The sequence below is a fragment of the Botryllus schlosseri genome, chromosome 7, assembly GCF_051294905.1.
Source record: "Botryllus schlosseri isolate E-star chromosome 7, Bs_hap1, whole genome shotgun sequence".
NCBI classification, from domain to species: Eukaryota; Metazoa; Chordata; class Ascidiacea; order Stolidobranchia; family Styelidae; genus Botryllus; species Botryllus schlosseri.
The window spans coordinates 29,851,171-29,864,370 of NC_137242.1; the positions used below are offsets into that span (position 1 = coordinate 29,851,171).

Sequence of the window (13,200 nt, forward strand, 5' to 3'; positions counted from 1 at the left end):
GCTAATTCCAACCCAACATTTGAGTGAAGTGATAGCCTACGATACGTAGCGATGACTCGGCCCACATTGCTAGCATTTCGACGAGGGCTTGCAAGGGAACATGAGCTTACGCCTTGTTGATCTAGGCCAGACCGGACATTGTATTCGGCGTCTGAGTATTGCTACGTTCATATTGAGCAGAGTGTAAAACGGGTTTCTGCACTTGCTACCGATATTACCCCTTAAACAAGGTATATAGCAGTGGCCAACACCCCAATCGCTCGGATTTGGTTTTTATGAAACAATAAACATATGAAATCAAGATCGACCCTGTACGCCGGCTAGATTTTTTACATCAGACAACGATATCAATTTCATTGATTGGTTGAATAAGCTGACTACCTACATGCAGTAGGTTTCACTCTTGATGTTGTGTGATTGCGGGTTAAGCTCACGGCAGAGGGTCACTAAATATTCACAAACGGAAAACCGCATGGTTATTTCGAGCAAACTTTTGTAACAAAGCAAGTAAAATTTTGAGATTGTCAAGGAGCATGCTCGTTTAGTGTTGATTTTTATGCTGCCAGCGCCATGCATAGAGTGGCCCGCAGTTGAAATGCAATAAATTTCAACCAAAGATGTTATAATGAAGCGAAAATTGTAACATGAAAAAGGTTCACAGTGCACAACCTACCAGGGTTCGTTTGTGAACGTGAACCTCTAAATTTCCGAGGTTCACACACAGAACACGAACGTGAACCTCACGTTCACACCATCACTACGACCAATACGATAGTCCTAAAACTTTCTATGGTGAAGCCTCGCATTTCGGAACTGATCTCTGAAAAGGGAGCAGAATAAGACACGCTGATTTGCAGTAAATAGTCATTATCATGTTTCCCTTTTGTGAGACAATCTGAATACTTTAACCACAACTGCTCAAAAGTGCTCATATATGCACTATAATGTCACACGTGGCTATCTGTTGAGGAATTCCCCTGGATTCTCGCTGTCTGACTTCAATGAGATGCCGGGAACGAATTCCAAGCATCTACAGAGCATTTGTTTTGGTGGGATTACTAACGAAGGAAAGCACGCTGCCATTTGTTGATAAGGAATGCCTTATTGGTTTTGCAGTGTTTTAGCAAGGTAAGTAGGCTACATCGAACTTTGCAAGATATAATATAGCAGTTTAATGCATTAAGTTGGGTGGTATTGTCACTTCCCGACTTGCACGATTTACGTTTTGACAAGTGTGATATAAGAAACAAAAAATAACAGTCTAAACATACATACATTATCATCAAATTCAAACTAAAATTGAAGTAGCTTGAGATCTAATGAACTCATGGAGTGGTACAAACAAGTTCATTATACACACGCCACTTTGTTCTCATGTGCAACTATTTCTGACAGAATAACAAACACATTATCACTATATCTAATGTATAATTCCAATTCTTACTGTGATGTGTTTCACAGTAGAAATTCGCTAATGACATCGTAATAAAGACGATGATCAACTCTGGATAAGAACGATTTCTACGTACAGTCCGATTAATGCTCGAGATTTGCAGGACGTCCGGCAGTCACGTAATAGTACAAGGTTCACGGACGGATGTTTATTTAATCGTTTGCTGTTGAAGATAGTCCAAAATATATCTAGCTTTTGATATTTTCCTTGAAGGTTGGCGATTACGTGAACATCGCGTGGATTTACACCACTTCGTACTGTTTTCGGATCTCTCTCATGAGACAGCACGCGAACACGATGCCAATAATCTGAGTGACGGCTATTCCGAATCCAATCCCACCGATGACTCCCGCGTTCTTCTTGATGAAAACCTTAATCTTGCTAACACATCCGTCCGTAGTACCGTTGTAAATGGCGTGTCCCCTGCTTAAACCGCAATTTTGCGTGACAGTACGGCAACAACTATCAGGAACGAGTATACTAGATCTAGTGATGTTGTCTCTTCTGATGGCGATCTCGGCGGTTCTTTTGAAAGTGTTACTTCTATCCCAATCTGAAGCGTTGAGGGCTCCACAGCAATGGAATTTGGTTTGAATCGCGTCGAAGACTTTAGCGTGTTCCGGCGTGTACTGTTCCAGAGACTTTTGGACGCTTGCTGTAATCCAAGATTGCAAGCGGTTTTTCAACGCAAAGGCGGCGATGCCGGCAGCGAACTCGAGAATGAAAATGATCACCATCATCACCATGAACGAAGTCACCATGCAGTAATTTTCCTTGTAAGCCCCGCAGCATCCGAAGAAGGCCACCATCAATATGAAAACTCCGACGCAGATCAACAGAATCGGGGCTGACGATATGGCAGAGCTCGTGATCAAGGTGATATTTCTATATTTGATTTCAACAGCCGCGCCCACGCCGATCATCACCAACGCTACGATGAAGAATATGAAATTGAAAGCGAACAACAGATACTTGATCAACTTCATTCCGCACTCCATGATCCCGGTATTTCGGTGCTCGATATAGACTAGGAAATGGTTTAGAAACTATTGCTACACGGTTCTAAAGGGTCGGATCTGTCTCAACAAGAAAGGATGTAATGCAGAGAACGGCAGAGGATGAGTCCGTACAGAAAGCGTGCACTGATTTATTTCCGATTATGTTGCCAGCTATATACTGTTCGTTCATCACTAGCTATACTTTCTACATAGACCTTTTTATGACTGTTGCACAACTCCATATGGTGATATCTTTCTGATCTGCAATACACCAACCTGTATAGTACCTATTCGTTCCCCAGAATTGAAACGCGTGGGCGTATGTAAATTTTATTCACAATACAGGCTCAGGGCTAACTTGTTGTGATCCCACAAAACAGTTTTAGCATTTGCGTACGCTAACTCTGGTATAAGCTTGAATTGGATGCGGTAGAGCGCTATACTTCCTGTAACGAAAGTTGATCATAATAAATCCGCCCATTATACAGGAATCTCCTACAAGCGCCCACAACGGATGCAAATTCAATAACTCGCGCAGTCGTTAGTGTGCGGGTAATGCATCTATTCACCTCGTGGCCATACCGTGGATAACAATTGGGATTATGGAGTCACCAATAGGCCATCAAGATATAACACATAGCGCGGTTTCCAAAAACGCATATGGTGCGCCAACAGCCTCTGAAGTGGCACCGAATTTCTATGTTAATAACACACGCCTTACAATTTTAAAAGTATCTCGTGGTGACGTTGATCTGACCGAACACAAATTAAATATCTACTTAACTAGGTCTATGGCATTTGATTATTATTCCTGTCAAATATTACCATACATTTACATTGTACTTGTACGATGTAAATTGACCGGCGATGTATATTGGGATACGACATCTGGAATAATGCATTGCGCTAGATATTGTGATATCAATTCAATTCCCATCGAATTTATCAATTTTCTACTTATAGTTTTGGCACGCCCAACATCACACTGAACTGCGAAGAAAAATAGTTATATGGTCCATTTGTCCTCCGTGTCGAAGGACCCTTCCACCCTTGATGATTGGCCCATTGTATGGCAGAGATAAGCACTGGACTGGACTTGGATTGGATATTGATCCGAACTCTGGGTTATTTTTGTTGGATCTGGATCGGACCGGACTGTGAATTTGGAAAAAGTGGATCCATCCAGTTAGACATGGACGGTCTTTTAGATTTTATCATGGAAAAATCCGGACTGGGGTACGCTGGTTTCGCAACCAGAACCGTGGGACGAGGAGTAAACTTGTTAGGCTACTCCAGGAAGTTTGTATTTTGTAATGCCAGGACCGGTGCAAAAGCCACCAACGTTCTTGAGCTGAGAGCAGATAGTAATTTGGCGAATATGGCCATCACAGAGTGAATGTTGGTGTCTCCTTTTTAAGCGTGGCACTGTGGAAGTTTTTCATATAATTTGCATGAAGCCCGATCATAGTGAAGACGGGTCACAAGCACTGAGCTATATTAACCCAGTCAGGCGGAGAATGTTGGCAAATGTGGCAAAGGTAGACTATGGCCTATTGAATTGTTGATGCAAATACTATACCAAGTTTTTTGAGTAGTTCACTATTTATTTCTCTTGTATATATAGACATTAGGCATATATGTATGCTGCGATTATTGTGGTATAGACAGGAAGTTTTGCTAGTTTTGATTAGCTGTCTTGTTGCTCTAACGCAGAATGAAGAGTAGCGTGATGTGTAGTATAGGCATACTGGAGAATAATCTTTCATAGTGTATATTTCACGCCCGGGCTTTATTACGCGACGTTCAATTATTCTCTGTAACGTGGTTATTCAGTTTGTTTTCAGTATACCGTCATAGAATTGGACTGTGAATTGGAAAAATATTTTTGGATCAAGGTGGAGTTGGACTGAATTGCAAATTTTCAGGACTGGACCATAACTGAAAAATATCACAGTCCGCTCATCATTGTTATATGGTAGGGCGGAGGTGGCGGACTCGTAGCTATTAACAGCTGGAAAATATGATTTTCTACCGTATTTGAGTTTGACACCCCTGCTAGTATATGTGGAACTAGATCAGGAGTCACCAACTCGCGGCCCGCGGCCACACGCAGCCCACCAAGACATCTACTGGACGAAAACTGGTGACGGAAAAGGTGCATTGAGTGACGCAGCAGTATCGTATAGACCAGGGGTCACCAACCTTTTAGCAACCAAGGGCTACTTTTGGGTAGGCCTACTGATTGAAGCGACGGGCTACCATTTACTCCCGTCGTCTGCCCGCACACGACGGAATTTCCGCTTTTATACACATAGCACTGGGCAGGAATCACATTGCGGTAAGACTTCTATATGAGAGTCTTTTAAATCAAAACATCTCATTTCAATTAGCTAACCACTAACACTTCTTAATAAATCACGAATTACTACGCACCATGTTTATATAAATTAAACAAAAACTGTCAGCTCAAATTGTAAAATAAATGATGTCACGCGTTAGACCAGACATCGTGTTATCTGTTTCTATACCAGCCAGTGGGAAGCCTGGCATTGCATGATATCAACTAGTGCGCTGTAGTCTTGTATGTAATTTGACACTGCAACTCTGAGTGAGTGTTCCAGATGCGTATTAGTGAGGCATGTTCATAGTTTGTTTTTTGATGACGGTCGTGTCCGCAAAGGCTGAACCAGTGGTTCCCAACCTTTTTCGGTGGCAGGGCCAAATTTGGAATTTCAGAGTACGGTCGTGTCCGCAAAGGCTGAACCCGTGGTTCCCAACCTTTTTCGGTGGCAGGACCAAATTTGGAATTTCAGAGTACGGTCGGGTCCGCACGAATACCAGGGCAATGAAAGGAACCCAAAATAGTCACCAAAATATGAAAATTGGCATTGTTCAAATCATTCGCTTGACGCCATTGGCCGTTGTGTTGCCGCGCACCCGTTGTTCAGAACAATCAACCTTTGGTGGCTATTTCGGAGTATTTTTATTGCCCTGTCGAGATTTCAATTCGTATCAGTGCGACACTTGCTTTCGATAAACATCGACATATCAAATTATTCGGATGCTTGGGTCGCGAGCTGTACGACTACCAATTATGCTGCTCTTTGCCGGCTACGCATCTCGGCGTATTCAGTCGTAACTTGTTGCACATCTATCCGTAAATAAATTATCAATACCCAAGGCCATAACAGCACTTCGTCAGGCCCCCCAAAACGTTGCTCTTGGGCCCCCATAGGGTGATATACCGAACTCCGAAGCCCCCCAGACCTCCTTCAGGCTAGACGGCTGTTTACCTCTATTTATCATCTAAATCGGGTGTCCGTTTTAGGCAGCTTCTATCGACTAATTGCGCCAAGCGCGAAAATTTTCTATAATTAATGATTGAATCGGTCAATATAATCGGGAATTGCATATAAATTGGTATCAATTTTTATCCTCTCTCTGCTCACGTAATCAGATTGACCGGTTGAGCCGAGTGAGTTGTGTTTGAAAAGGTAGGACTACTCAATAATAATTAAACATCCTCGGGCGTATACCCGTTGGCAGGAACGAAACAGCACTTCGTCAGGCCCCCCGAAACACTTAGGTCTTGAGCTCCCATAGGGTGATAAACCGACCCCTCATCCCGTTGTTCACTTCTGCCACGAAATCAAGATCACCGAGCGAGATAGTGTAATGGTTAAGCGTCCGGCTTCTCGAGCGGTAGGTCGTGGGTTCGATTCCCGGCCGGGTCATACCAAAGACTCGAAAATTGGTATCCGCAGCTATCCTGCTAGGCGCTCAGCAATCACGGATAGCATGGAGGAGAAAAAAACGGGCGCGCTAGACTAGATGATCTCATGGGGCCGTATCGCAACTCCGTCGTCAAAGCATCTCGATGGTGCAGGCGAAAACGAATATCGTCTCTATCTCTCTCTCACCGTTTAGTGAGCCAGCGCCACGCGCGAAAATTTTCGATAATTCAAAATAAAGGTCTATAAGATCGGGAATTGCATCTATATATATTGCTATCAATTACTTGTCCTCTCTGCTCACGTAATCAGATTTACCGGTACAGCTGAGTGAGGTGTCTTGGAAACTGTAGGACCCGTAAATAATAATTAAACATATTCGGAAGGGCGGACCCGTTGGTGCGACTTCGTTACATGATCTTATTTCTTGACCTCCAGTCTGCTATATCAAAAAATATAGAATCGCCCAAACGTACTAAACTAAAAATTGCACACGATTTCAAATTGGTAGTTCTTCACTGCCATATAATTCTTCCCTGCGGGATGGTAGCCAATTTGTCTCGTGAGTTTCAGATTGCCAAGACAGGAACATTCGGCGCCAGTCATTAAGGCGCCTATGGTCAATTATACCTATATGTATTTTGTATATACATAACGAAGTTTTCGGTCAGCGTATGGGCAGTCCTTTGCGGACAAGGTTTTCTGGCTGCCGATCGTTCTGGCAAACTTCTTGGAGTCGCATGTTACATGGCATAAAACTTTATATGTCTTCGTGCGTCGTGGCGCGGTAATGGCCAACGCCGATATGCCAACTTCTATAAATCTTGCGTATTTTGTATTGGCGAAAGAGTACCTAATAATTAAGGTACTTGGAAACTTGAACTCAAAAAATTTGAAAAAGTTGCATAAAATTTGATAAAATACCCTATAATTTATGCTAATTCACTAAATAATTTTGGGCTCCCTTCGAGCTCGCTCCCCCCCCCCCAATTGGGGGGCTTGGGTTGCGGCAGTTACGGTCATGTCAATACCCATATCTATACCTCTATCTATAAGTACAGCTCGTTCAACTGGTAAGTGATGGCAAATTGTATGAAACAGCAGTGACGTAATTTTAGCAGTCTACTCACAACTTTCCTGCAATCCTAATTGAAAACTCCAGACTCCAAGAGTATTTTATAAATATTTTTTTTTCATTAATCGATCTCCCAATATTTTTTAGGGGGCCGTAGTTGGGAATCACTGGGTTGAACCAAACACGCTTGCAACCTTCATAGCTGCTGTACATTCACCACTGTACTTTCCCGTGTCAACAAGGGACCAAACGTTTGCTGCAGCCTTGTGGGCTTTGAGGTGTAGGTGACTTTGCAGTGGTACAATTTCAATCTCTAACTGTTCAGCATCCAGACATGACACATTTCATTATATCTGACAGCGGCATCGATTACAGAAAGTTAAAAAAAAATAGTACTATAAACTGCGTTGAGTGTGAGATAGACAAGCTGTGTCAAAAGATGCAATAGGCTACGTAATGGGCATACTTCATCTGCTAGTACTTCACCGCTAGCTGCAACCGGATCGTTATGTTGTTTGGCCCACTACTTGGTATTGTCCTGAACGTCGAGCTACCATAACGGAACCCCCCACCATTTCAAGTAGACCGTGGATGTCATGCCGTTATATCGCTTGTATGGGCAGTACGCCGTATTTTAAGTCTTCGATATCGTGTTATTCTAACACACGTTGGTATATTACTAATTGTAATTTAGAATATTTGATATCATCATTTTAAATGTTTATATATATGTATTGTCATTTCTAAGTCACGTGTTATAGTGTGACTTATAAAAGAATAGCTAAATCACTCAATTTATATATTTAAAAGCTCACTGGTAATAATCTGACGAATATTGGCAAATGCTGCTATTCGATCGATTTTTAGAACAGGCTCGCGGGCTACTCATCTGGTCCTCGCGGGCTACCTGGGGCCCGCGGGCACCAGGTTGGTGACCCCTGGTATAGACCCATTGCCATTTGATATTGCTATGTTTTGGCCGGCGCTGCCTACCAAGTTGACAAATTGACCAATTTTGAGTTGGTGACCCCTGCACTAGAACAATTAGCATAGTCAGCTCTTATATAAGTGCTGTATTATGATATGTCGTAACCTTCCAGATAAACATCACGCTTAGTGCTGATAGTGGGATAAAGTCTGATAATGACGTACTGAGATGATCCAACCACTGAACACACTAACTGATTAGCATTCGAATTTGACGCAATTACCCAAAGAGACATTGCATATATCTCGTCATCACGATCCGATTTCCTGGCTGTAATATGAAATACCCTACATCTGGCTATACACCTTGCTGCTACGATTCTGCCGAGGCGTAAAATAGTATGTAAGATGAGTTCGAAAATATATAGTTACCGAACTGACAGATTATCCTTCAAGTTATGCTGCTTTGGACATGTTATAATCGAAACAACTACTCTGACAGTATTCGCGTGTCGTCGCTCATCCAAAGACGGACTTTCCTTCCGCCTATTCTGTCAAATTTTAAATACCATGTCGATGATTGTTTCTCATGAATCTGTTAACGTATCGTTTATGGATCGTTGGCTACATGATGACCCTTGAATCTAGGAGCCTATTGAATTCATCATGAATACATCCCGAGTACCACCAGCATCAAAACAAAACAGTTGGGTGTGTATTTTGTTCACGATTATCACATGACACAGATATTGTATCCGAGTGTAACTGTATTCATATATTGCTCAGTAAATAAACATGACTGGCCCGAACTGGCAGACTATGGTCGACTTGTACCGTAATGCATTGAGTTTTCTAGAAGTAACAAAGTAAACGTAAAAGATCTCCTACGATGCACGACGATAGTCGATATTCCCTATATTCTTGTTCATTTACAATTGCACGTATAACATAATTCAAATCTTTATAAAATACGAAGTTGTGCATTAATTGCCGTTACGGGCTAAGTCGAACAACCAGTATCATATATTATGCATTGCGATGCTTCCATATTTGTCAAATGAACCATTACGCTCTGAAACTGATTTTGGAAATGATCAACTTTGTGATCATGATTGGATACATGACGAATGCTTCGCTATATGCAAGGGAAAATTGTCTGCCTTGTTGGGTTGTCCACCCCATTTTAGACATATCGATCTCGCCTGCCATGACCTGCCACCTCATTTTGTCGCTTGTCCCGTTATATGAACTTATTTACTTTTTATTTAGTGTGTGTGCATGCCTCCTCTTTACATTGCCTAGGTCAAGGTCGGGATCTGATCCCAAAGACTACTCCAAGCGTTTCGTCATCCTTCCTATCTTGTCATTGCATCGAAGTCTTGGGGTGTTTTGAAATGATGAAATTTTATTAATAAACTGAACTGAACTTCCAACGATCACGAAAGCTTGCTTCAACGTAACGTGAAAAGGGAAAATTTCATTAACATGCCTATGGTGCGAATGAATGTACCTTACATCGTGTAAATATTTCAGTAAATAAATAAAAGTTTAATGTATCAAATTGCTATTTATTGCCCAAAAGCACACTCGTTGGTGGCTGTTTTATTGGCCGTGATATCGCAGCATAGTTGCATAGGGAGTGATAAAACTATAATTTGCCACTGCTCGACTGGGAATATTCATCTATTTCTTAGTAGACGCTTTTGGTGCCCAAGTACAAGTAACTTCGTAAATTTTTTCTTAAGTACAAGTAGAAGTAGCGTTCGACAGATGTGCCCGATGCAGCGCTTAGTCCTCGTTGGTAGTCAAGTATACAAGTAGAATCGTTAATACCTAATAAAAAACAAGTAGAAGCGCATCCAAGGAAGTAGAAATCGAAGTATTCTGGGCCTAGTTTTGTTAAAAAATCTGAAAACTGTACAAGTTGAAGAAGTAAAATATCATAACCTTTTCGAGTAATTTGTACAAATAGGCAAACCGATTTGAGTACTCTGAAAAGGCACAAGTAGCTCTTTGCTGACGACTCTGGTAAAAGATATTCAGATGCATCCTTTCTAGTGTATTTCATGTCCAAACATAGCAATGGTGGAAAAGATGTTCAAATAAATGCCGTGAAGTTTTGCGCCTCGAAATGACATATCTTTTGAATATCGGCCAAATATATCCGGTTTATCGTGGTGATCGTTCTCGGCATCGACTCAAAAATCCGACATCGGTCGGACTCTATAGTTTGTTTGTGGTATTCATGGTGATTTTTAGACTGCGATGGCATTTACACCAGGTCGATATAATATCGTTTTATCCCGTAGCTACCAGTGTTGGGATGACTCGAGTCATGACTTGACTCGAGTCAGACTCGAGTCACCTTTTTCGTATGACTTGACTTGACTCGAGTCACTTTGCTAAAATGACTTGACTTGACTTGACTCGGCGTATCAGAAATGTGGATTGACTCGTGACTCGAAGCAAAATTCACGAGTCAATTTCAAGTCATCAAGTAGTCGGTGTCGATCAAAATCACTGTATCTTGCATATGTTCGAACTGTTCGCCAAACGCTGGTGCGGTAACCCGTGAGAGCGACCAATCATTCAATGATCGTGCGTTTTACTGAGCCTCCCTTGTTCTCTCACAAATAAATTGACCGCAAACGAAGTGATCGAAGCTTGCAGCTTACGTTATCGTAAACTAGTATAGTAAAGAAAATTCTGTTCTCTGGTTGTACCTTAACCAAACCAATTGTTTTATTGAAACTGAATTCGAATTAGGTTTATAGTCCTCGATCATTGGCCCAGGTTCGAATTGTATCATATCCATTAATAAATGCGTAATGTATTACATCTTATCAATTCGTATCTATTCTCGATCTGGGCTGGTAACTATAAACAGAGGTTCAGCAGTCCTATACTTATATGTGATCGATACAGTGCCTTCTTGCGTATATATTTAACTTTATATCCGTTCATCGGTTCAAAATCAATGACCACTCAACCTGTATTTCAGACAGCTAGCAAAATACAATGACTTAATCACGCCTCATACTTCGAAAAGGCAACTTGACTTGAATTGTGACTTGACTCGTGACTTGACTTGACTTGACTCGACTTGACTCGAGTCACCTCCAAAAATCGAGTGACTTGACTTGACTCGAGTCACCTTTGAAAATCGATTGACTTGACTTGACTCGAGTCAAAATGTGCAATGACTCGAAATGACTCGTGACTCGAAGGTAGTGACTTGATCCCAACACTGGTAGCTACAGGAGCGGCCACGCAGCACGGCTCACTTCTGGCTTTTGTAAGAAACCGCTTACGGGACAGAGATGGCAAATCGGAGCCTATATAGACCTCCAACATTTAGGTTGGGAATTGTGGAGTCGACCTCGGTCTGACTCGAACCCGCGACCGATTGGTGTTGCAGCTGTGGATCATATACCACCAGTTCACCACGCTATCTCGCCACTAACTCTAGCTGGGAGGACTAGCTGTATCATGCCAGTGAGACAGGTGATGCATTGATAATAGTCGTTTGGGTTTTTATAATTAGGGCTGGGCACAATGATTCGAGTACTCGAATCTGAATCGAGCAATGATTTTAATGATTCGAGTCAAGTGGTAAAAGTCGATTTTTTCGAGTACTGAAATTATACGCTCCTCATCACTGCAAGTTAATTTATCAACGAGAATTATAGTTTCGATACAATCTTCTACTGTGGAAGCCTTGAAACCTTGATTGGCCATATCGCAGCATACGTGACATAGTACAAAGCTACGAAAGTTACTGAAAATACCATATTTCCGAAGTCATGATCATCCCACAACATTGTCACAAAGTGCAATGAACCTCGCATTGTCGGAAAAATACCAAACTATCTTTGATGTGATGGATAACAGGCATTCATATTCTTTGCGGGGGCATAAAAGGTTCATATTTAAACTTTGACAAATTAGACTCTGTTATGACGTCAAAATGAGTGATACTCGAATACACGACTCGAATCGAAGCATTTTACGTGATTCAGAATCGAATCACTCAGGTACTCGATTTTGCCCAGCCCTATTTATAATACGGTTCAATCGCGCCTATTTCTATTAATTCGATCAAATTCTACTGGTATGTCGGGGATGCGAGTGGCGCAGTGTGTAAATCGCCTGCGCTGCGACACCAATGGTGGTTAGTTCGAACCCTTGTTGGGCTAGTTTCTATGTGTCGGAGGTTTATCTGGGCTCCTCATCGCTGATCCCGCTGCACTAACAGTGTCTTGATAAGCCCAGAAACACAGTATGCCACGCTGCAAGAAGTTGGCATCCGACAACCGAAGTTGAGTGCATGGGAGAGTGCGATGAAGTGTGAAGGGTGAAATGAAAAGTGAACGATTACGAAGCAATTGAAGGACGATGAAAAATGAAAAAAAGTCGAAGATACTGAAAAAGACGATGTCGTTGAACTGTACAATATCCATGCCTTGAAATAATAATAATAATAATAATAATAATACTGGTATGTCAAATCCATTCCGGCAAATCGTGAGCCAACAACAATCTCCAATCGCTACAGTCAAAACTTAGCCCACGGGCGAGATCAACACTCATTTGGTGTTTACGGTCGAAATCTGCCCTACTTTAATTGAATAATATATTCATGTTGAAATAAACCCGAATATTGTCGACTGACAGCCGTCAGGGGATTAAGCGTCAGCAACGAGAAGATAATTCAAAAAAAAATTGTCTGCTAGTTTCTGACGACCACCCCTGTCGAGTGTCACCAGAAAATATTTGGGTTTATCACAATATATATATACATCATGCGATGGTATATTGAATTTCTGTACCTCCGACAGTCTCTTCAACCAGAATGTCAGCGAAACCTTGGTGTGAGCGAATGTAATGACTTTTTGTTACTCTGTGTCGTCCAGTGTTGGGATCAAGTCACTACCTTCGAGTCACGAGTCATTTCGAGTCATTGCACATTTTGACTCGAGTCAAGTCAAGTCAATCGATCTTCAAAGGTGACTCGAG

General features: G+C 41.8%; 1 protein-coding gene across 1 annotated transcript; it reads right to left on the reverse strand.

The window, feature by feature from the left end:
• Window positions 1-1,148: 1,148 nt before the first annotated feature.
• On the reverse strand, window positions 1,149-2,583 carry LOC145442729 (CD63 antigen-like). Its single transcript, XM_080320711.1, has one exon. The coding sequence runs from the start codon at window positions 2,449-2,451 to the stop codon at window positions 1,696-1,698; it is 756 nt and encodes a 251-aa protein (XP_080176837.1). The 5' UTR covers window positions 2,452-2,583; the 3' UTR covers window positions 1,149-1,695.
• Window positions 2,584-13,200: the final 10,617 nt, after the last annotated feature.